Source organism: Dreissena polymorpha, chromosome 3, assembly GCF_020536995.1.
Source record: "Dreissena polymorpha isolate Duluth1 chromosome 3, UMN_Dpol_1.0, whole genome shotgun sequence".
Classification (NCBI taxonomy): domain Eukaryota; kingdom Metazoa; phylum Mollusca; class Bivalvia; order Myida; family Dreissenidae; genus Dreissena; species Dreissena polymorpha.
Genome location: NC_068357.1, coordinates 93,257,169 through 93,282,841, shown reverse-complemented (window position 1 = coordinate 93,282,841; position 25,673 = coordinate 93,257,169). Strand labels below are relative to the sequence as shown.

The 25,673-nt window shown below is 33.5% G+C and overlaps 1 protein-coding gene across 4 annotated transcripts in view; it reads right to left on the bottom strand.

The window, feature by feature from the left end:
* The window catches only part of LOC127875318 (2-oxoadipate dehydrogenase complex component E1-like), a 39,305-nt gene extending 23,693 nt beyond the window's left edge, over window positions 1-15,612 (bottom strand). The window contains exons 1-9 of one of the 4 annotated variants that reach the window (XM_052420294.1): window positions 15,049-15,612; window positions 13,013-13,136; window positions 12,399-12,579; window positions 10,319-10,426; window positions 9,776-9,887; window positions 9,248-9,345; window positions 2,084-2,147; window positions 1,194-1,267; window positions 425-568 (exon numbers count right to left, since the gene is read on the bottom strand). In XM_052420294.1, the coding sequence (XP_052276254.1) occupies window positions 425-568; window positions 1,194-1,267; window positions 2,084-2,147; window positions 9,248-9,345; window positions 9,776-9,887; window positions 10,319-10,426; window positions 12,399-12,579; window positions 13,013-13,136; window positions 15,049-15,178 (1,035 nt within the window). In that variant the 5' untranslated portion in view covers window positions 15,179-15,612. Of the gene's footprint in view, window positions 1-424; window positions 569-1,193; window positions 1,268-2,083; window positions 2,148-9,247; window positions 9,346-9,775; window positions 9,888-10,318; window positions 10,427-12,398; window positions 12,580-13,012; window positions 13,137-14,835; window positions 15,000-15,048 lie in introns of those variants that run through there. The other 3 variants (XM_052420295.1, XM_052420296.1, XM_052420297.1) reach the window with 3 other exon arrangements.
* Window positions 15,613-25,673: the final 10,061 nt, after the last annotated feature.

The following is a 25,673-nucleotide window of genomic DNA, read 5'->3' as shown; positions in this document are numbered from 1 at the left end:
ATATTGTATACACGTATATCCATTGCAAAAGAACATTTGCAAATTGACAATCAGAAATTGAGTTCAACAATTATCATTGTATATTTCAGCCGGTCCATTGGAAAACCCAGGCTTAATGCATGTGCTTAAAGTATTGTCACTGATTGGCATGTGCAGTCTGGAACAATAATATACGCACAAGCATTATATATACGCCCAGTTTTCTCACAGACTGGCTCAATATTTTTTAATCAGAAATAATAGCATTTGGTTTATTTATCCAATTTATTCACTTAAAATCCTTGAACTTTCACAAATGAGCAGCAGTATGTTTTTCTACCTAGTTGCTGAAACTATCTTTCAAAGAAAACAAGTTAATGCATTAATGAGCCAAAAAAATAAAACTTGAAACAACATTAAAGAGAAATTTACATTAACTGCATACCTGAGCTGAAAATGAGGCATCGCCATGCACTTGTAGACAGAGAGTTCTGTCCCCTTGTTGTGAGTCGCCATGGGAACTGTAATCTCCTTCCTGAAGAGTCTGCTGTTTGGAGCGGCATTTACCCACCGCAACTGGGTTGTTGGCCTTGAATTATTATGTATAATAAATAAAGTTTTTTTTCAAAAAGCAGTTCATTCAACGATATCACTTAATCATGAATGAATACGGTACCATGTACTCAAATGCAATCGATTGGCATTTATATTCACTAAAGAAAACAAAATGTTGACAGGTTGTGGTACTTTTGGGACATATTTTGTGACCCAAATCATGTGAAGAGGAATAAAGGAAAATATAAACCTAATGTTTTCCTGTTAAGCTGTCAACAGTTTATGCCTGCCGTTACATGACTCAGTTATTACTTAGTTGTTAATCTCATAAAACCCTGATTTACACAGTCTGTGAACATATTACTAAGTTAAAAATGATCTATATAAGCTTGATTGCATCAAAAGCCCAAGTCTCTTGAGTCAGGTTCCTGGGTAAAACCAGTACTCATTGTCTTTGTGGGAGATCTGTAGAACTTCTCCCACAGTGGGAATATAACCCCTGACCTCCCAGTCGCTTGGCGGACACAATATCCACTACTCCACAGTGATTTTCATATAGCATTCACATATGGGATGAATCTGGAGAAATAGCCGATATAGAACATGCTTAAATTTCTAATTCTGCATAAACAATGACAAGGTAAAAAAAATGTTATTACCTCTAAATGTGAAGGGTTTGGAATAAAAGAAACGTGAAGATCTTTTCCTTCATAAGTCAGATCTGATGAGGTGTCTGCAAAACAATGAGACATTATTTCTAATAAATACTTGGCAATTAAAATGTATCTGTTCTTTAAAGGCTAACATAAATATTAATGTCTGAGCCCACATTTACTATAATATACTGACTCTGTGTTTTTTAGTTAACCATAGGATATAAGTATGAACAATTTTGCATTTATGTTGATGATTGATGAGACATCTCATTGGATCCTTTGTACAGAAAATCAACCAATGAAATTGCACCTTATTTAAACTAGAAAATCAACCAATGGAACAGTGCCTTATTCAAACTGTAACATGCAGGCAGTTTTCATTTTGTTATGTTATCTTTTGTTGTATTGATCATTATCCGGACAATAATGATTGTTTAACAGTCTTCATTCAAAAGTATTTAAAAGGTAAATTTCATTGTTCACTTCTTGGCTCATGATTATGAATGAAAAATATAATGGTAAGCCAGTTCTTCCATCACATATATTGTAGTGGTAACAAAATGTCAGTGGGTTCCAACAATGCATAAATATTATTTCTAAAAAATCTGCAACACTTCAATAAGGTGAAAATCGTGAAAAATATCAGTAAATTTACCAGTGTACCTGCGTATAACCATGATAAAGGCATGTTACATCCTAGCAAAAATCTAAACAATTCTTCAAGAGCTTATGTCAAATATTTCATACAACAAGGATGTTTGTATATAAATTAAAATGAGCTGTGGTGGATTCATGTTCAACGAAGATAGCAGAGTATGTTTTTCAATACATTTGAAAAACAATTAAGCCAATAATCGTTTGATTCTGCAAAGCAAACCACATCAGTCACTCACACAGATGTGAAACTACATCGCCTGTTCCTTTAAATCCAGGTGGTATCTCTGAGATTCCAGAGACCTAAAAAAGCACACAAATCCATTTTAATTTTATTTGTAATACAATGTTCAATATATAACTAAAATGAATGAGACAGCCACTATAGCAGCCATTTAATTAACTTTAAAAACCTGGAATATTTTAACTGCCTGCTGGTCTATAAAAAAAAAAAATCTCATTGATTAATGCACTCTTATGAAGTTATCAATTACACAAAGTAGAAATGTACAAAAATTAGTGGTTTAACGTATTCAGAAAGTACCAACTCTCTTAACCACACTCATGCACACACATACTCAAACACATAAATAAACATGCACGCATACACAGACAAGAAAAAAACCTATGAAAGTAAATAACACAATATTAAACATAAAAACATAGAAGTAGATTTTTGCATTTCTCTTATGATAAGTATACTTCCTTTCTCACATATGTTCATAAACATACACAATTACACACACACACACACACACACACACACACACACACACACACACACACACACACACACACACACACACACACACACACACACACACACACACACACACACACACACACACACACACACACACACACACACACACACACACACACACACACACACACACACACACACACACACACACACACACACACACACACACACACACACACACACACACACACACACACACACACACACACACACACACACACACACACACACACACACACACACACACACACACACACACACACACACACACACACACACACACACACACACACACACACACACACACACACACACACACACACACACACACACAACATATATTCTATTACATGTTTAACAGTATGTATTATGGATAAATATACCAAAAATAGTAATTTCTTTCATTCTGTGTTTCTGTACTTTACAATTACAAATACAGTTGATAAAGAACAAACGAAAAGGCAAACAAATACGACAACAATATTTTAGTAATTGTATGGGCATTGTTATATGAAAACTGTATATAAATATTAAGTCTCACTTGAAAAATTTTGAATGATGTGGATCCATTTTTGTTTGTGTCGTTCAATTTTGTTTTTAATAAGGGCAATTTCTTCTTCTGTCTGTATCCCTAACTTCAAATAATTTAAGAATATTTTAAATTTTGGAATGCATTTCTTTATTTTCAAATTGAATATGAATACTTTCATCAAAATGATAATAAAATTGAGAACTTCATTGTTTAATTTAATTTCTGTATTTCCAAGGAAAGCAGTTGTTTTATTTATGTCAATGTCAATTTTCACTCGTTTAAGGAATGTTTGAAGTTTTGTCCAAAGAATTTGGCTATATGAACATTCCCTAAACAAATGATCGATTGTTTCAACACTTTCTTGACAAAAATCACACAGACTGCTTTTTGTTAGTTTCATTTCGTAGGAAACTTATTTTTTGGAAGATTCTGGATAAGAATTTGAATTGAACATGACGTAAGTAAGTATCAATTGTTGACTTAAATGAAAGTGTATATAATGTTCTCCAGTTGAGGTTTTCTTTTAAATTAAGGCATGAATTACATTTTCTTTCTATACTGTCATCAATTTAACTTTGTGATTGTAACTGTATTTTGTAGAGTTTTGTTTACCTGTTTAGAGTTTTCTATTATATCAACAAAAGTTTTCTCTGATACAGTTAATGCATTGATTCCTTGCATATACAATATTGATTTATAAATTCATGAGAGTCAATGTTGTATAAATATTTTAACTCATTAAATGTATAATAAGTAACTTTTCGATAGTTGTACAACTGACCAATGTCAAAAGGAAAGAATTGTTATTTACCTTTATGCATTTATTATTCCATATTACATGTTTACATATGGGAGAACTTTTTGAAACATTATTATTGGTTCTTAATACTTTGCCAGGATGTAAGTACATTTTTTTAGAACAAATTATTTTTACTTACATTTTGTATAGAATCATCTAAATTGCTTTCAAAATATAAGCCAGTGACTGAATTTGTTTAGTTTTTTTTCCAATAGAGTTTTCCATTTACCTTTATTATTTTTATCCAGATATCGTTTTACCCAGCTCGCTTTAATGGCATTAAGAAAACAATCAATATCCGTAAGTTTAATGCCAACATTTTCATAATTTTGTTTTAGACGTTTTCTTTTAATTTTGTCTGGCTTATTGTCCCATATGAATTTAAATATTGCTGTTTTTAATCCTTCTATTACTTGTTTAGATGGCTTAGGGAGAACAGAAAAAGGGAAAATTTATTTTGGTAACCCAAATGTTTTTATTAATGAGACCTTCCCCATAAGAGTGAGTTTCCTATGTTGCCATTGTTTTAAACAGCATTCAATTTGTTTAATTTTTGGCATTAAATTGTTCATTTTTAATTTATGTTGATTATAAAATTTTATACCTAACGTTTTTGCCTCATCAGATGTCCAAATAAATTTGTTTTCTGTGCGGTATTTGATGTTTGAGTTTTTTAGTCATGACTGTAGATTTTGATGCGTTGAGCTTTAGGCCTGATATTTTACTGAAATTTTTAAGAGTTTGAACTAATGTTTCAAATGAATTAGGCGAACCATCGTTTTAAAAAGTTTCATCATCTGCAAAGGTCTGTTTTATTTCAGTCCCATGTATCTTTATCCCTTTAATATTATTGTTTTTATTTATGTAACTTGACAGTAATTCTAAACATATAATAAAGAGCGACAAAGACAAAGGACAACCTTGACGAACACCTTTTTCTATTTTAAAATTCCAAGAAAGATGGCCATTGTTAATACATGTAATGACACTATAAATAGCATTATAAAAAACCTTAATCCACTGAATTATGTGTGGCCCGAAATTTAGGTGATTCAGACATTTTATTATAAAGAGATAGTTCAAACTATCGAATGCTTTCTCAAAGTCTGCAAAAAATAGAAGTCCAGGCTTATTATGATTCTCTAGATATTCAATAACATCAAAAATTAACCTAACGTTTTCGCCAATATATCTGTTTTTCGAGAAACCTATTTGATCAAAACTTATTATAAGTGGCAGAACCTTTTTTATACGGGTTGCAATTGCTTTAGTTGCGATTTTGTAATCTATATTCAACAAACTTATTGGTCGCCAATTTTAAATCTAATCAAGGTTTTTATCTGATTTAGGAATAAGGGTTATAATACCTTGTTTTTGTAAGGCAGTAAGTTCACTTTTTTCAAAAGAGTAATTTATTGATTTAATGTAGTGTTCTTTCAAGGTAGACCAAAATATTTTATAGAATTCAATGGTCAGTCCGTCAGAGCCTGGACTTTTATTGTTAGTCATTTCTAATACATGTAATGCACAACCACACTCATAATCATTTAATTTTCCTTCACATTGAGATTTATGTTCTTCACTGAGTTTAGTTATTAGCACTTAAAAGAAATCAGAATTGTCGTCTCATTCATTTTTTTTTTAATACAGTGACTCATAATATGCTGCTTCTGCTTCGAGTATTTTATCTTTTTCTTTTAATATTTTTTCATTAACAATTAATTTATTTATCATTTTTTTCTCAGCCTTCCTTTTTTCTAAGTTGGCAAAATATTTTGAAGTTTTTTCATTTCCTTCAATTTTTATAGCTTTCGATCTTAAAATATATCCATTAACCTTTTTTTCATAAAGTTGTTCTAATTCCTCTTTTTTAGTTTTGATTTTTTGTATTATTTTATCAGTCAAGTCGAAGGAGTTATTTTTCATTAAATCCTCTTCTAAATGTTTGATTTCTGAAATTAATATTTCTTTGTTCTTTTTTGTTGTTTTATTTTTTATGAACAAAAGCTTATTGTTTAATTGCGAATATTACTTTTTATAAGCTCCCACATTGTATTTGGGTTGCAATTTTTGTTTAAGGATGTTATGTCATTTATACATTTTTTTATTCTGTTTTGATATTCAGTGTCTAAAAGGATTGAATTGTTAATTTTGAAATAACCAGAATTTCCTAATAATAAGTTGTCTACTCTCAATTGTACAAGAGAATGATCTGTTTTATACTCAGATTTAATATTACATTTTGATATTATGTTACATAGGTTTTTAGATATCAAGAAAAAGTCAAGTCTACACAAAATGTGTGATTTACGATTAGAGTGCCTAGTGAACTGTCTATTTTCTGGATGCTTTTATTCTCCAGATGTCCCATAGATCATAAGTGTCAATCAAATCGTCTAAATATTTCCTGCATTGTAAATGTGTTCTTAAATTGCCATTCTTGTTGTCCAGTTCTGCATCTAAGACAGTATTGAAGTCCCCAACTATGATACAGTTTTTATTGCTGTTCGCAAACAAGAATTTGTTTAATTTAAAAAAAATGTATAAATCATCTTTATTTGGCCAGTAAATATTTATAAGAGTGATTGCAATGTTTCGAATTTTCATATCTGCAGTAATTAATTGTCCGATTATGATTTCATTGAAATTTGATAATTCTATATCACTATTTGGGTGTAGAAATATTCCTACACCTTCGCTGTTGGTTTTGCTGCCACTATAATAGACAAATCGACCAGGCCAGTCAAGCTTCCATAGATCAATATTTTGTTTTGTTAAATGTGTCTCTTGTAACATAAAAATAGAGTAATTTAGACTTCGAAGCCATTCAAATACTTGGTTTCTTTTCTCTATATTTCCTAAACCTCTAACATTTAATGTTCATATTGCCGTTTCCATTTGCTCCTTAAAAAGCCCATTTTAGTTAATAGTTTCATTAGATTTTGTTAGTGAGTCATTATTTAATGCAATGCTACGCAGAATCTTAACAAGGTAGGTAATGTCATATATATGTTTGTATAGTGTTATTCAAGTTGTATTTGAAAACAATGCATGATTTCATATTATATGTTGTTTGAAATTTGTAGTTTTTTTTGTCTAGGGCGAAAAAAATAGACACAATTTAGACAAAAATCTACCAGGTTATGCATCAACAAGAATTTTCTATGTTTGAATACAGTTTTTCTCCTTCAATCTGTTTTATATTAAAATATACCAAAATTGAATCTCATGAAAGAAGAAGGATTTGTATCGATTTTACACGCAGTTTTTTAAGTGTATTTAATATTTTTCCTGGTTAAGGTGTATTTTGTTTAGTTTTGTTAATCAATAAATGATGTAATATAAGATTTTGTAGAACATTAGTGAGACAAATTTTCTGTACTGAACAAATTAAAAATCGACAAAACACAAAGTTTGAAGGATGACCTTGACCTTTCACCACTCAAAATGTGCAGCTCCTTGAGATACACACGCATTTCAAATATAAAATTGCTAGCTTCAACATTGCAGAAGTGACATAACATGAGCAATTTTGACCCATATATTTGACCTTGAAGGATGACCTTGACCTTGACCTTTCACCACTCAAAATGTGCAGCTCCATGAGATACACATGCATGCCAAATATCAAGTTGCTATCTTCAATATTGCAAAAGTATTTATAAAATAAGCGATTTGGGCCATATATTTGACCTCTGACCTTGAAGGATGACCTTGACCTTGACCTTTCACCACTCAAAATGTGCAGCTCCATGAGATACACATGCATGCCAAATATCAAGTTGCTATCTTCAATATTGCAAAAGTATTCATAAAATGAGCGATTTTGGCCACATATATTTGACCTCTGACCTTGAAGGATGACCTTGAAATTGACCTTTCACCACTCAAAATGTGCAGCTTCATGAGATACACATGCATGCCAAATATGAAGTTGCTATCTTCAATATAGCAAAAGTTATTGCAAAATGTTAAAGTTGGCGCAAACCAACCAACAGACCAACCAACCAACAGACAGGGCAAAAACAATATGTCCCCCACTACTATAGTGGGGGACATAAAAATACGTATATGCACATAGACATGTTTCAGATTTTCCTTATGGGCTCATAAAGTATCCAAATTAACACATAATATGTATTTAACTATAAATGTAAAAGGACGTATAAAACATGTTCAGGTTTTCCTTATGGACTAATACATAACACGGCTCGTGCTTTTTGTTTTCTAAGCCTGGCATGATAAACCTGATCTATAATCAACACTAATCTATTATTCTCTATATAACTATAAAAGGACGAATATGCACATAAACATGTTTTGGTTTTCCTTATGGACTCGTACATACAACAAGTGTTACTACTTTTCTAATACTATTATAATATAATTACAATTATATTATACAAAAGTAATTTTATTAAAGGAATAGCCATTTTGATACCCGAATAAATCCACGTATACAAGGACACGCATATATACATATACACATATACATATCTACACATACACACATATACATACATGTATATACATACACGTCAATACTGACTCATTCACATATATGTATTTGCACATAATTGACACACATGCACCTACATACACATCCAATCGTAAACATATTATGCAATATTTCGCCAAAAAAAAAGAACAAAAGTATATGCTATGTGTTGTTGTAGTCATATGTGTTAAAAGTAAAAATGTAGTTTCCCATCTTAGACAGGTTGATATAAATGTAAGTTAAGGCAAACTTTCAATTCAATTGTACTACATGTATGCAGATAGACACGCATCTGAGGTTTATAAATTTGGATGTTTTGACATAAATAAGTAAAATTATTTTTAAAAAACTGAAAAATAAGTATTCTTTACGTAGCTATAATTTTACCTAAGTCGTGTTTTTCACCTAAAATTGTGTTTTCTTTTCACTAACAATTGCAAATGTTCAATTGTTGTAATAAACAGCCTTTATTTAGTAGATATCAAATTGAAAGCCCTAACCCCTTAGTGTTGTATAAGGGAAGTCTTCAAAAATGTTTGTTGAAGTTTCGATCCGTCCATGACAGAAATTTTGTAGTACAGTGTCAACAATTGGCGAGTTACTACTTCCAACCTTCTCTTAATTCAACCCAAGCCAACATCTCAAGGCAGAAAATACCCTACCCCCATTCCTAGTTCACTTAAAATTTCCTCACTTTTGAATAAATATTATAAAAGAATAAATATTTTTTAAGCAATACTGGCATTTAAAAAGGAAGAAATCAGCTGAAAGTTTTCTTTTAAATCTCAGACATGATAAGCTGCCATCTTACCTTCTGGAAGATCCTCACTGGAGGGAAGTTGAGCATGCAGGTGAGGAAGTTGAGACGACCCCTGTGTGGCATGCATATCACCACATTATCAACGCCCCCTTAAATAAAACACAGTTATGATGACAGTTACCCACACATGTAATATACATTATATGTGCTTTGCTAATCAGGGACGACACTTTTCACCTTTAAGGTACTTTTTGTTTAAAGAAAATCTCTCTTTACTCAAAATCGACTTTGATATTGGCCCTTTTCACATCTTGTTATTAACTCTTTACCACGATACGCAAATGACGTGATTGTAGTCCCTCAGAAAATCAAATAAAATTCAAGACCTTTCTTACTATATTTAAGTTAAAAAAATTCCAACAGATACTGATGTCATTTCCAGCCCTAAGATATTAATGAGCAGCAAACAGCATAAATCCTGAAAAGTCTGCGAGTTACTCGCAGGTTTTTCTGGTTTTATGCTGATAGCAAATAGAAGTTGTTACTTTGCGTCTGAGCTATCGATACAATAGTCCATACCCTGTGCACATTTGCGGAAAATCTCATCAAAGACCGCCATCATGCTCTCCCCTCCCTCCCCACCATACCTCTTCAAGGTCGTGAACTTGGCAGCCAAGAAGTGATCAAAGGCCTGAAATAAACAGCCGAAACTAGAAAATGAGATGGATACATACATTAAATAAATGACCCTCGCTCTGGGAAAATGGGACTGTGTGTGAGTAAAGTGTTGCCCCAGATTAGCCTGTGCAGTCTGCGCAGAATAATCAGGAATAAATTTCGCTTTTCATATTATTTTTAATTTAAAAGAAGTCATTTCATTGAAAAAATCAAAGTTAGTAGGAGGAAAGTGTCGTCCTCGCTTAGCGTGACCAGATTGCACAGGCTAATCTTGGGACGACACTTTACGCACTTCAAGCACATGCAGTAAACACCTTTTTCCCAGAGCAAAACTCAGTTATAAGTTTGCATTTAAAACGGATTTTATGAGTAAGCCCTTCCATAAATCAAATATTCCACAAAATTCAAAATAAAACCAATTTCTCTGACCTCAAGGCTGCATACCTGACATTTCAGCATGAGGTTGGCAAGGTCAATTTTCCGATGATTTGATATACTGACATCATTCTTCTTCTCAAAGGCCTTTGCAAACCACTCCCTTTCAGCCTCACTCTGAAAACACAGTGAAATAGTTGGGACATGTAAATTGTAATTCTTCCATTTCAAACTAGCTTGATGCCTGTCTGCAAGATGTTGATTCCTTTGTCAATCAAGCCTTATTACATGTATATAACAAGCCCATACACTTGTCTGACCTTTTGCCTTTAGTGGGAATACACACTTTCTCAACATGGTTAACGTGTTGGTACATTATTGTAAAATTGCATGACAAATGATGAAGTTAATGTCTGTGCAAGCTGTTGTATGACCAAATTCAAAATGACATATATGTGTGATCTTGACCTTTCAGGTTTGTAGACAGTTGTTACACATTATACAAAGTCTAAACTTGGGTTAAATTCATGGTAAATTATTTTAACATTGCATCATACATTTGAAATGTACAGTCTGGGAAAGATGTCTTAAAGCCAAATTTAAGTTTGATCTTGTAAGATTGACCTCAAGTAGGGAGACACATTTTACATGCTCAAAGAACCTTTGATATCTTAGTGTGACATTTACCATTGAGATACGCGGACAAGTTCACAGACTTACTGTGATTAATTTTTGGAAACTAATTTTCAAATCGCAGGATGAACGACAAAGTGAAAGTGTTGTTTTATGGCTTGACCTTTGTTCTTGAGGTAGAGAGATTTAAATCCACAAGCCATAAATATACTATATTATATAGGGTGGTCATTTTTAGTAAGTCATTTTAAAATTGCATGATCAATTACAAAATTATAATTAAGACACTTAATTGTGTTATATGGCAAACTCTTACCCTTTGCATTGAAGTTTGTTTTTCCCTGTATACACAATAGGAAACTAAGTAAACACAGTGCAGGGCTAATTGATCTGAATGATCTAAACAAACTTGGTAGACAACCATACAATGTGACAAAACAAATACCAATAATCTGGGCCTTGTCATTTTTCCTTTGTACATATTAAGAAAACAAGTAGCTCATACGGTGGGGCAAATTTTGGCATCCAGTTACCCATTAAACAAAATTGGTAGAGGACCAACATAAAGTGCAAACTCATTATAAGTGTGACATTAAAATCGATTTTCTGGCTGGACTGATCCATAAATTTAAGTTTTTTGACAAAAGAAAAAATTCAATATTTAAAAGACCTCTGACCGTTCCAATTTCAGGGAAAAAAATCAATGTTTTGGTAAAACAGTGAACAAATATGAAACAGGGTCACCCAAGAATCATAACTGTTTATTTTTGTTAAAATACGACCATTGGTTAACCCTTTCAGTGCGGGAACCGAATTTTGAAGGCCTTTGCAAACAGTTTGGATCCAGATGAGACGCCACAGAACGTGGCGTCTCATCAGGATCCAAACTGTTTGCTATTCTGATAGTATTATTTGAAAAAAATAGAAGAAAATGCTAATTTTAGAAATTCAGCAGACGACATTTTAGCAGAAGACAAATTTCCCAGCATGCAAAGGGTTAAGGAGAGAGATGTCATTTGAAGAGTTTGAATGAAAAGTTTGCAGACAACACTCCACAGATAAATGACGATGCAAAAGGGACAAAAGGCTATTCCAAAAGCTCACACTGAGCATCCTGTGAAACGGTCAGCTAAATATAGAGAGCAGGCCTTTCCCATGAACATTTGTCTACGAAACAAGGGCATAAACTATTTGTTGAAGTTCTGGTGGTAAGTGGTGCTTACAAAAGCACAAAATGAAACTGTCTATTTTCTGGCTGAAATGCATTTTGTTCTGACATCCTGATTTTTTTTAGTAAGTTGCGTTTGAAATTAAAACTGCTGTGTTAAGACTGATTTTCAGTTTTAAGCAATGTGGCAATAAGAATCTGGGAATTATGGCACAGTGACTTAAACGCCTGGGCTGGTCATATTTGCTTTATTCCATTGAGTACAGCTTTTCAATACATTTAATCCTATACCTGATGACTTTGTAAGTGGCATTCCTCACATGAGGTCTAGTATGGGTCACTTCCTACCTGCAAGTGCTGGAATTCTGCCCCAATTGTGTCGCAATACTCTTTCTCCAAACGGACTATCAGCTCATCAACAGTCATCATTTGGTTTCCGGTTGCACTGTAGAACAACCCTGCAACGTCTATTGTTTGCTGGGAACTAGGACTCAGTCCATAGCGTTCTGGTGCTAGCTCAGCCTGGTCTCTGCAGTGACAGTTGTTATTGATTTGTTAGCACTAATAAAGAGGGTTTTGTGTTTTGTTTGTTTGTTTCTCTTTGTCTTGAAAGTTAAAAGAAGATATGTTATACTGTATACACATTATGAACATGTTTTCATTTACTGGCAGGAACCACACACAATACAATAAATGCTGCTAACAGATAAAAAATCCAATAAATAAGTGGTATTTTTTGTTTCTCTTTGTCTTGCCACTAAAAACTTTTAATAAATAACAATATAGTTTTGCACACCAATGAAATAAGAAATTAACTATTAAATATAGTTAATAAGCATTTTTTTAATAATTAAATACTTAATATTTCCTATTGCAAACTAATCTGCTGACTAATGAGTACTTGCCATTACAACTACTGTTTATGAAATCTGACACCATCAAGCTTATTATCTGCGACTTACAACATTACTTGCTGCAAACCTAGAGGATCAATGGTTGCCTTCCGATGACCATATGTCCGATATGCTTCCACCAGACGAAACACATTACTGTTGGCATTGCGATTAGCCTTGTGTGTATCATCAACTGAAAATTAAAAAGGTGAGAAACTTTAGGTTGGGTACTTTTCATTGTTTAGTTAGATTCTTATTAAAATTTGGACTAAATAATGAAATGTCGATAATTTTCTATAGTGAAAAGTTAGTAGAAGTAGTAATAGCAAAAGAAGTAGTAATTTTTTAAGTAGTAGAAGTACCGTAATTACTAAAGTTTTCGGACACTACGTTTAAGGACATTTTTTGTGACTCTATATTGTCGGACAGATGTGTTTTTTGTCCATAAATAATGACTCCAATTTTTTTGACAGTATATTTTACAGTGCTATTTTACTAGATTTCTGCCCCGTTTTCACATATCTTTGACCCTTCGATCATTAAGTTTTACAACCAGATTAGGGTAATAAAACCTGGCATAGAATGCCATAAGGGCCATGGACCATTACTAGTGCATTATTGGGTAGATTACCATGTATACCATTAATAAACAATGGTTTCAACAAACAGAATTTGCAACGATACCATATTCAGGAAGCAGTATCATGGTTGTTGTTTTTTTAATGTTTTTATAATTCTGTTAAAAAATTGCAAACAAGTGGAGTTGTATTGTATTTAAAGCAGAGAAAAAAAGAGAGTGCAACACAATACAATCATAGCAAATTTATTAATTGCTTTTATTTCAAGATAATAATTGACAAACAAACATAACCTATGTGTCTCTACATTTTCCGACACTCGCACTTTTTGAATATTTTTCGTATCTAAATTTTCGGACACGAAAAAAAAAAATTGTGCCCAAAAACTTACGGTAATTACAGTAGTTATATTGTTGTGTAAGTTACTAAGTAGTAGTAGTTGCAATATACAGTTTGTCAACCAGTTCCTGATAATCAGCAGATCCGATTCAATTGTATTTAATTTTCGATAATGCCCCAATAAAAACAAAATGATAAGTGTCTATCGTATACATTAGGTAAAGGAATAAATAAACAAAGTTTACGCAAGAAAGCTTTTGTATTAAGCCTACAGGGGGATAAATGAAGCAAAAAGTTATGCGGAACTGATTGAATTAGTTATGTTTTGAAATGTGCATATGGATATATAGAAAGCTTTATTATTTTCAAATTATTTATTTGCTGATTGAAAAAATGCCATGACAATGTTTTGAAATACTCAGTCTGTAAGATGAATGTTTTTTAATAATATTCCGAAGGATGAACTTTAATTGGCTATTTTTGACCAAAAACTGCATATGCCGTCTGGCCTATTCTGTTATCATTAGTTCTTCTTGAATGCTCTGAACTTTTTTAAGTACATACGTACATCCCAGCGACCGAGGGTCAATAGCTGGGAGTTGGATTATTGCAACTACTGTTATCAAACAAAATAAATTTTACCCTTTATTTTTACATATTCTCACATTGACACTTAATCCCAAAAGAAATTGTCAAAAGAGTTAACGTTTTTTGCCGAGTTATTCTAAACTGGTTGACTGACTGTAAGTAGACAAAATTGTAGCAGAAGTAGTACTAGTAGAAATTGTAGTATTAGTTATTGTTGTTGTTCTAGCAGCTGGTGTTTTCATAGTAGGAGTATGCTTAGTAAACACAAAGTAAAAGCAGTGCCTACTTTTGTGATAATGATTATAAATATTGATGTCCATATAATGAAAATCACCTTTTTGTAATTACAAGCATTATAATTACTGCAAAATTAATTATGATACCTACAGCAATCTCAAGATCAAGATCATATAAAATGGACTGATATTCGATACAATTGTCCTTATTATTGAAATGTTGAATAATTATTATTTTGATTATAATTATCAACTTGTGCACCTGGGCACACACCCACTGTAAGTTAACCAATCAAATAATTCATGCCCACACACCTTCACTCATCTGACCTAATTTAGTAATTAGTAAAACCTTCTGTCTTACCTTGAAAAGGGCTTTGCACGGGTTTCGGTCTATGACCATACACACCTGACTTGCTATGGTAGCATGAACATGTCTGATAGAAAATCCTTACACGCGCAATCACGTTTCCTTTTATTAAATACCCCAGCATAGTTAACAATAAAGATTGTTTATGCTACGACCTTCGTGTTTTCATGACAAAGGGATGTAACTGTATTCAATATAGGTTACAGTACACTACACTCTTTTATTTCAAAATTTGCTTTCAATTATCCTCCTAAGGAATGCAAATTAGTAAGTAAATTCGGCAGCCTTATTACATATGGTATAGAATTAAGCAACGAATTATCAGAACTCTTCGTTAGTTTTCTAATCCTTTCGAATGCACAATGTTAACGTATAGATTTAGTCGTACATTATCATAAAATGACAATTAAGTGTAGCAGATTTAGTAATTAAGAAAGATCGACAAAGATCAAAGTGTTAAGTTTTCGGCATTTACCGGTATGTTACGATCGTCTTTTGGGTGATGCTCATGAATGCCTTTGAGATGCATGTATTTTGGAGAATTTTAAAAGGAAAAATAGTAAGTGATTGTATAATCAAAGTCATTTAATCGAAGTTGTTTGTTTCTACTAGCATCTCCAAAAACAGTCGGTATGCCAGCCAAACTCTTTTCCGTAACATGTTTATGGTATACACATGTTATTTGTAGATTTTTTAAAAACGTACATTTCATGCCCAATGACAAAAATCTTCCAAAATCTTTAGTAACATAAGGGTTAGTATGGTCAGTTTACACGGACAACTTTTTATTTTATGTATTCTCTTTGCCGTTGTTTTTTCGCTTTATGAGTGCTAAATCGTTTGCATGTAATCACATGCTAACAAGGCTGTTTTGTAATTATTTTATAGTAAAACCTCAAAATTACCATAGATGGTTGAGGTATAAGGAGCACGTATACCGACGCGGTAAGGTGTCTGCCTTGGAACCGGGTGGGCCCTTGTGCAGTTCCCGTTGTGGTCGGGGAATTTTCTAGCTGGGTTACATTGACGCCCAACGAAAATAACCGAAACTTGGTTGTTTGTTTGTACGGCGTCCCACAGATATAATGGCAAAACGGAAAATTTCGAAAATGAAGTGGGGTAAATGCACAGTAGTAGAGTGAGTTACAAGGAGCACTTATACGGCCTAGTAGCAACGCGGTAAAATGTCTGCCCTGGAACCTAGAGAGCCCGAATAAAATCCACATTGAGCTCGGGAATTTTTCTAGCTTGATTACACTACATTAATATTTCAAATACGGGATTTGTTAAGAGGGAAATTTAAAGTTTTTACGACACCAGAACGTTAAAAACTGAGTAAAAAATTGGTGATAAACTATATCAGTCAAGACAGCCCGGTGAAGAAATCATTGAAATTGCAGGTTCGAATCCTATGGAAGCATATTTGTGCCACTACTTACCAGATGTAATAACGTGAAAATAATGGCGGATTTCGCGAAAAAAAAACGTTTTTCTCGATAACAGATAAATGTTCACGAAAATAAAATAAATTATGTTAACACGAATTTTTCCCTGTTAGTGCTCTAAACTGCCACCACATAAAGATAAATTAAAGTTTTTACGAAAATAAATCACTTATCTCGAAAACAGATAACTTTTCATGAAACCTTACTTTTCGTGAAAACTTTTCACCAAACCTTAAAAAATTCGCGAAAATTGCCAGATCTAAAAATAGATGCACTTCAGAGCCTTAAACGTGAATACCTAACGTGGTGTTCTACGCGTGGTCTGTTAGTATGTTTTAATTAACTTATACAAAATAGATCTATTAATTGTATAATATAGTGATATTAATTGTTATTAAAAATGTTTGAAATGTGTTTGTTCTACACTTCTTTTATAAATATAATTTGGGAAGGCACGTATTCATAAAAATCAATGTTTTCATTGGTAAACTTATATTTTTTGTTACAGCTGCCCCAGAGCTTTTTTTTTACTTTTTGCTGTGTCTGAGGCACTTGATAAAACCTTGTAAGACCTAAATTATTTAACATGAAGTGTTAAAAGTGTTAGTATGGTCTTTTGTGAGTGTTTTTGTTTTTTTCTTTTCAGAGTATTACGTATCCTAGAATTCCAACATGCCAGATTTTCAGAGATAGATATTGCGATACCTTTTTAGACTGTGAGCACATGCTGTGCTACGTTTGCAGCTGCAAAGAAAGGGGTTCGATATGCCCCATTTGCAAGTGTCAGTTCAACATGTCAAAAAACGGTTTTACTTAATAAAACTATATTTCTTGGACTGATTTATGGCGAGGGAGTAGTTGGGTACGATTGATTAACCAATGAAAACCAAGATGTTTTTTTATACAGCAGTAACCAAGCTCATTCTATGTACTATGTAGTTTTAATCAATATTTAATGAAAAGTATTAAGAAATACACAAGGAGGGTGACACTCATGATATTATGATGTTTTTTCATTATTTTGGAAATTAGGTTTTACACACTTGAGCACAAAGTATTTCTTCTTTTGATTTTCTTGCTGTCCTGTTCGTAAATAGTTTTACATAGACTTATTTAGCGCCATCTTGGCCTTGTATATTTGACTTGAGGGTTTTAAACATGAGATGCCAGCATATATGTTCATGTATACCTGTGTACTGTTGGATTGTGTTTTATAATTGCTATGTTTTTACAATTCTTATAGAGCACTTATTAAACCAGGGTATCTTAAGTGTGGATATTAATTTGTTCAAATTTGGATATTGATTTCAAATTTCTAAATGTCAAATTGACATTACATTGGTAAATATTTGGATATTTTTATATATAACATAGTTTGTTGAAATTTTTCCAGATTTCATTTTTTACACAATGAAAGTGTATATTTTAGCAATAGTGTCAAATGAACAAATTTATGACAATGGAAGTCATTTTTGATAAGGCTGAAAATAATGAATATTGTAAAATTAACTATAAAATACATTTTCAATTCATCCAAACATTGCTTGCTAGAAATATTCCTGCTAATGAAAAGGAAACTGTGTCCCTTTATGTAAAACGGTAATTTTTTTTAGAATTTTATTCTTGAGAACAAAGTTAAAACTTAAGTTTTCTGATAAAAAATGTATTCTTTTAGTAACATTTAATACAATGTTAATGTATACTTTTAGTAACATTTTAATAAAAAAAAATAGCAAATACCAATGAACATAAATGTTATACATTGTCATCTTTGAGATTATTAAATAAATCTTACTCAGTTTAAAAGGCCTGTCTGTGAAGAGTTTGAAATAGTTCTGTATTACACAAATTTTCAAGTTTTTTCGCATTTTATATCCTTCAGTTTAAGTTGTTATCCCCCCTGATAGGTCGGAGGGCGATATGGGAATCGCGATCGTCCGTCCCTCTGTGTGGCCGTCCCTTTTTTGTCCGGATCATAACTCTGCCATTTATCACTAATCAAATTTCACTCATCCTGCAACGAAGGCTCCCTACTATTAGACGATGTGTCTCGCCGTAAATTAAGATTGCTACCCCCAAGATCAATGTCACACTTATAGGTCAAATGTCCATATATGACAATATGATAGTGTTTCGCGTCCAGAGCATAATTTCGTCATTTATCAAGCAAATTTCTTTTAACTTGGCAAAAGTGATCCCCATCATAAGACGATATGTCGCGCTTTACAAACCAGGGTCCCTACCTCCAAGGTCAAGGTCACTCTTATAGGTCAAATATCTATTTATGACAATATGATACAGTTTTTGGTGACCGAAGCATAACTTTGTCATTTATCAAGCAAATTTTAATTAACTTGGCTCAAATGTTCCCCATTATTTGATGATGAGTGGCACATAACAACCATGTCCCATTCTTCAAAGTCAAGGTCACACTAATAGGTCAAATATCTATATATGACTATATGATATAATGTTTTGTGTCCGAAACATAACATCTTCATTTATCAAGCAAATTTCATCTAACTTGGCACAAATGTTCCCCATCATTTGCCTATTTGGCGCGCTTAACACCCAGGTTCCTACCCCCAATTTCAAGGTCACACTTATAGGTCAACTGTCCATATATGACAATATGATAGTGTTTCGCGTCCAGAGCACAATTTCGTCATTTATAAACAAATTTCTTTTAACTTGGCAAAAGTGATCCCATCATAAGACGATATGTCGCGCTTTACAAACCAGGGTCCCTACCTCCAAGGTCAAGGTCACTCTTATAGGTCAAATATCTATTTATGACAATATGATACAGTTTTTGGTGTCCGAAGCATAACTTTGTCATTTATCAAGCAAATTTTAATTAACTTGGCTCAAATGTTCCCCATTATTTGATGATGAGTGGCACATAACAACCATGTCCCATTCTTCAAAGTCAAGATCAAACTAATAGGTCAAATGTCTATATATGACTATATGATATAATGTTTTGTGTCCGAAACATAACATCTTCATTTATCAAGCAAATTTCATCTAACTTGGCACAAATGTTCCCCATCATTTGCCTATTTGTCGCGCTTAACACCCAGGTTCCTACCCCCAATTTCAAGGTCACACTTATAGGTCAACTGTCCATATATGACAATATGATATAGTGTTTCGTATCCGGGGCATAACTTCGTCATTTATCAAGCGAATTTCATTTAGCTTGGCACAAATGTCCCCCATAATTAAACGATGTGTCACGTTTAACACCCAGGTCATAACTCCAAGACCAAGGTCACACTTATAGGTCAAATGTCTATATATGACAATATGATACAATTTTTTGTGTCCAAAGCTTTACTTCGTCATTTATTAAGCGAATTTTAATTAACGTGGCACATATGTTACCCATCATTTGACGATGAGTAACGCTTAACACCTAGGTCCGTACCTCCAAGGTCAAAGTCACACTTATAGGTCAAATGTCTATATATGACAATATGATACAAGCTTTTGTGTCCTGAGCCTAACTTCGTCATTTATCAAGCAAATTTCATTTAACTTGGCACAACTGTTTCCCATCATTAGATTATATGTTGCTTTTAACACCCAGGTCCCTACCTCCAAGATCAAGGTCACTCTTATAGGTCAAATGTCCATATATGATTATATGGTACAATGTTTCGTGTCTGGAGCATAACTTCGTCATTTATTAAGCGCATTTCATTTAACTTGGTTCTATTTTTTTTCCCCATCATTAGACTATGTGTCGCTCTTAACACCCAGGTCCCTACCTCCAAGGTCAATGTCACTCTTATAGGTCAAATGTCCATATATGATTATATGGTACAATGTTTCGTGTCCGGAGCATAACTTTGTAATTTATTAAGCGCATTTCATTTAACTTGGTACTATTGTTCCCCATCATTAGACAATGTGTCGCGTTAAACACCCAGGTACCTACCTATAATGTCAAGGTTACACTTATAGGTCAAATCTCCATATATGATACAGTTTCATGTTTCATTCGTGTCTGGAGAATAACTTCGTCATCTTTCAAGTGAATTTTATTTAACTCGGCACAAAGGTTCATAATGATTGTCCAGGGTGTCATGCTTAACAGCCAGGTCCCTACCCACAAGGTCAAGGTCACACTAAGACTTATAGGTTAAATCTCTATTTATGGTACAATGTTTCATGTCCTGCCTGCGTCCGTAGCACAATTTTGTCCGCGAAGTTCTTGTTTTTTTGTTTTATTTTCTTCTTATTTTCTTACCTTTTTGATAACATTGATTTCACATTGATTGCTATGCTGTGATATGACAAAAAGTCTGTCTTATTTTATATAAAAAATTTCTAAAATAAACAGTGTCATTATTAATTTTATTTGCCCTTGCTTGACTTAATCATGCTTATGTGTTTTAGCTCTACTTTTCGACGCATGTTGAGTTATTGTTGTCAGACCATTGTAGTTGAGGACATCAGTCTTGTTTAAGTGTGTGACTGGTGTCCATTTTTCAACAACTATCAAAGGTTTTCACCTCTAACTTTGAACACTTGCAGCCAGTTGTCTAAACTTTGATAAAAGTTATCATTGGTTATCTTTTTCAATATCTCTGGTGTTTGGATAATTTAATTTGGATTCCAGTTGTATAAAAAGATTCACGAGACCATTACATGCTTTGGATATTGTTTTGTTGTTGTTAAAGTTAACCAAGGTCTTAACCATTTTGGACAAATTTAAGCAGTGCGCAAAGATAACCGGCGGATAAGATATCCAAGTTTTATACAATGGGCTGTTGTTAACTATCAAAAGGAGAACACCAACTTGCAAGACAGATAATCCAAGAAATATTTTGGCAGAATTATACCCCATTTTCAACGTATATTTGTTCACTTAGATTTTCATTTTATAATAATAATCTAGCACTGCCCTGAGAAAAGTCGAGTGTGTGGATGTCGAACGGTTCTTGTTTAAATATCAGCTTGATTACCATCAAACAAATTCAACTAATACAGCCACCTCTGACTTACCTTTGCACTTTCGCATACTCTGTGTAGTTGTACCTTAACAAATAGTTAATTGTACATAACTATTGATGTATTTATCCATGTTTACTGGTGTGTTTGAGGTATGTTACTCAAAGGTCAAGGTCACATGTAGACTACTGCATAATAAAAATTAGTTTGGATATGAAACACTCTTATTGTATGGCATAAAACTGCTATTCTCACCCCACATTGGCGGAACAATGCAAGACGAGAAGTGCCTTATGACAACCCCTGCATTCAAGGGAACACGACAAAATGACACCTGACAGCCCTCTGACACGACTGCAAGAAACAATGATATCAAATTTGACAGTCGTAATGAGTCAGTTTCTCTCGTTTATCTTTAGTCTTTACAGAACCGTCTCAAGGCTCACCTTGTGTTGCATTGTTCATACCGTATGCCCAAAAAATTTATAACTATTTGACAGTATAAGGGCGATTACCACACATGGGCAGAACAGAAACATTCCATCGTTCATATGACATTTGAGAGTGTTACGCAAACAGTGCAGTGATCCAGAAATTATATTTCCAGACACTCTACCCTTCGTGTAACAGTACTTCCCCCGTGACGGTATTGATTCCATATACACCGTAACCTGTTTTGTGTTTTATTTTTATTTCAGGGTGTTCATAACAAATAAAGCTAGCATTTTGGCCACATATTAAAATGATATTTTAAAGCGAAACTGACAAAACATGTATTGTTTTATTGACACACAATCATACATGGCAATGACAACGCATACAAGCCAACAGCTTGTTTAAAACTAGTACTTGCTCTGCTTTCAGACACAACTATATATATTAATTGACATTTTGTCAACCAATGCACAAGTTAGCCAGCTTGTAAGGAAGTATCATTAAGTTCATTTTTGTTTCATTTCCGTGTTAAACGAGGCGTTCAATGTACATGATTATTGCAGCAAAAAGCTCTGTTCCTTCTTCTCTGTTTCTAGGTGGGTATTGAAGATTCAAATCTCCGACAGCTGCTCTTGCAATTGTCAGGAACTCTTGTGATACACCAAGTTCTGGAGGGCGTTAAGAATATTCCCGTTCCACATCATTTAATTCCCTTTGGTCAACCAGTGATATTTTACAATCTCTTGCGCCATGTACTTCTGGCTGAAAGAACAACACCTCAGGTTTTCCTGTAGGACATGAAATTCGGTTATTTCGACGAACACAATGAGTATTCCAAATATTGCAAACTTCATTCAGGTCTTTACTAATGACAAGAAGAAAACAATATCTAATGAATTCTAAGTGCACACTATCAGATGTGTCCAGTAATCCGAAATCACTCATATCTTTAAAATGGTTCATCCAGACATTTCCACACATTTCTCTAAGACTTCGCCAAAACCTCTCAATTCAGACATTTCTGTTAGATGATACATAGACGAAGCTTTGGATCCCCTGGTACTGATCTGCGTCTGTCCATCGTAATGCCATTTGCACATCACGGACAATAGAATTTTCTATACCGCGTCACCGTAAACTCGAACTGGAATGCCATCAATTTCCCTAATGTAATCTAAATAAAAGCTAGATATGTACATCGGCAGCACCTTGTGAATCAATGAGTCCTAAAATAAGACGAACCATCTCAAATGTAGCTGCAAGTCCATGATTAATCAGGAGTCTTTGACGCATTTGCCGGTAACCAGCATTTTCACCGGAAGCTGATAACTCAAGCAATATTTCTTGAATAATTTCGTCGAGACTGTGCTGACTTTGGCCTCTAGTCAGGCGGTAACGTCTCAAGACTCGGAAAATTGATCGTTCGCTTGTTATTGTTCCATGTCGTATGGCCATAACTCCAAGAATTTCACGTATAGAATAACCTCTCTGACGATACAAAACGATAAGCTGTGATGATGACATACCCCGAAGATCGGCGTCCTGAATATCGTATGCGGGCATGATCTGGAATTACCATAAAGAAAATTAGAGATCTATTATTCAAATAAAAAATCCAATGGTCTAACAGGTGGCTTTCCAAAAGGGGAAATTGGTACTGTACCGTTTTCGACCTTTGAACTCTAAATGTGACATTGACACTGTATAGACTGTTGCATTAATGAATACAGAAAAATCGCACATCCATTTCTCACCCAGTAATTTCCATTCTTGTGTCTGAAAATAAATATGTAAAAACAGCTTCATGTATTTTCGTCAACAAAGATGCATTTACATAAAAAATAAAACAATAAAAGGAAACTTACTACTTGCTATAGTATGCACGTACACTCCAGTTCTTGGTCTGTAGGATAAAGACAATGTTCACCAATTGAAGAGCATCTATTTTTATATAACTGGCATCTTTCGCGAATTAATATTCATAATTTCATGAAGTTATCTGATTTTGAGAAAAGTTATTTGTTTTGCGAAATCTTCCATTATTTTCATGAACATTTTATCTGTATGTGTTGGCAGTTTAGAGCACTATCATGCATAAATTCGTGTTAACAAAATATATTTATTTACGTGAAAATTTATCTGTTTTCGCGAAAAGAATTTCTTTTTCGCGAAATCCTCCATTATTTTCATGTTATTTTAAGTTGTTAAGTGGTGGCACAAATATGCTTCCATAGAATCCAAAGGAAGCACGTTCTTCCATTTGTATCCGTTTACAATCATTAAAAGCAAACGCAATACAATTTTTTTAAGCACACACTATGTATACTATGGAAGCATATTTGTGCCACCACTTAACAACTTAAAATAACATGAAAATAATGGAGGATTTCGCGAAAAAGAAATTCTTTTCGCGAAAACAGATAAATTTTCACGTAAATAAATATATTTTGTTAACACGAATTTATGCATGATAGTGCTCTAAACTGCCAACACATACAGATAAAATGTTCATGAAAATAATGGAAGATTTCGCAAAACAAATAACTTTTCTCGAAATCAGATAACTTCATGAAATTATGAATATTAATTCGCGAAAGATGCCAGTTATATAAAAATAGATGCTCTTCAATTGGTGAACATTGTCTTTATCCTACAGACCAAGAACTGGAGTGTACGTGCATACTATAGCAAGTAGTAAGTTTCCCTTTTATTGTTTTATTTTTTATGTAAATGCATCTTTGTTGACGAAAATACATGAAGCTGTTTTTACATATTTATTTTCAGACACAAAAATGGAAATTACTGGGTGAGAAATGGATGTGCGATTTTTCTGTATTCATTAATGCAACAGTCTATACAGTGTCAATGTCACATTTAGAGTTCAAAGGTCGAAAACGGTACAGTACCAATTTCCCCTTTTGGAAAGCCACCTGTTAGACCATTGGATTTTTTATTTGAATAATAGATCTCTAATTTTCTTTATGGTAATTCCAGATCATGCCCGCATACGATATTCAGGACGCCGATCTTCGGGGTATGTCATCATCACAGCTTATCGTTTTGTATCGTCAGAGAGGTTATTCTATACGTGAAATTCTTGGAGTTATGGCCATACGACATGGAACAATAACAAGTGAACGATCAATTTTCAGAGTCTTGAGACGTTACCGCCTGACTAGAGGCCAAAGTCAGCACAGTCTCGACGAAATTATTCAAGAAATATTGCTTGAGTTATCAGCTTCCGGTGAAAATGCTGGTTACCGGCAAATGCGTCAAAGACTCCTGATTAATCATGGACTTGCAGCTACATTTGAGATGGTTCGTCTTATTTTAGGACTCATTGATTCACAAGGTGCTGCCGATGTACATATCTAGCTTTTATTTAGATTACATTAGGGAAATTGATGGCATTTCAGTTCGGGTTTACGGTGACGCGGTATAGAAAATTCTATTGTCCGTGATGTGCAAATGGCATTACGATGGACAGACGCAGATCAGTACCAGGGGATCCAAAGCTTCGTCTATGTTTCATCTAACAGAAATGTCTGAATTGAGAGGTTTTGGCGAAGTCTTAGAGAAATGTGTGGAAATGTCTGGATGAACCATTTTAAAGATATGAGTGATTTCGGATTACTGGACACATCTGATAGTGTGCACTTAGAATGCATTAGATATTGTTTTCTTCTTGTCATTAGTAAAGACCTGAATGAAGTTTGCAATATTTGGAATACTCATTGTGTTCGTCGAAATAACCGAATTTCATGTCCTGCAGGAAAACCT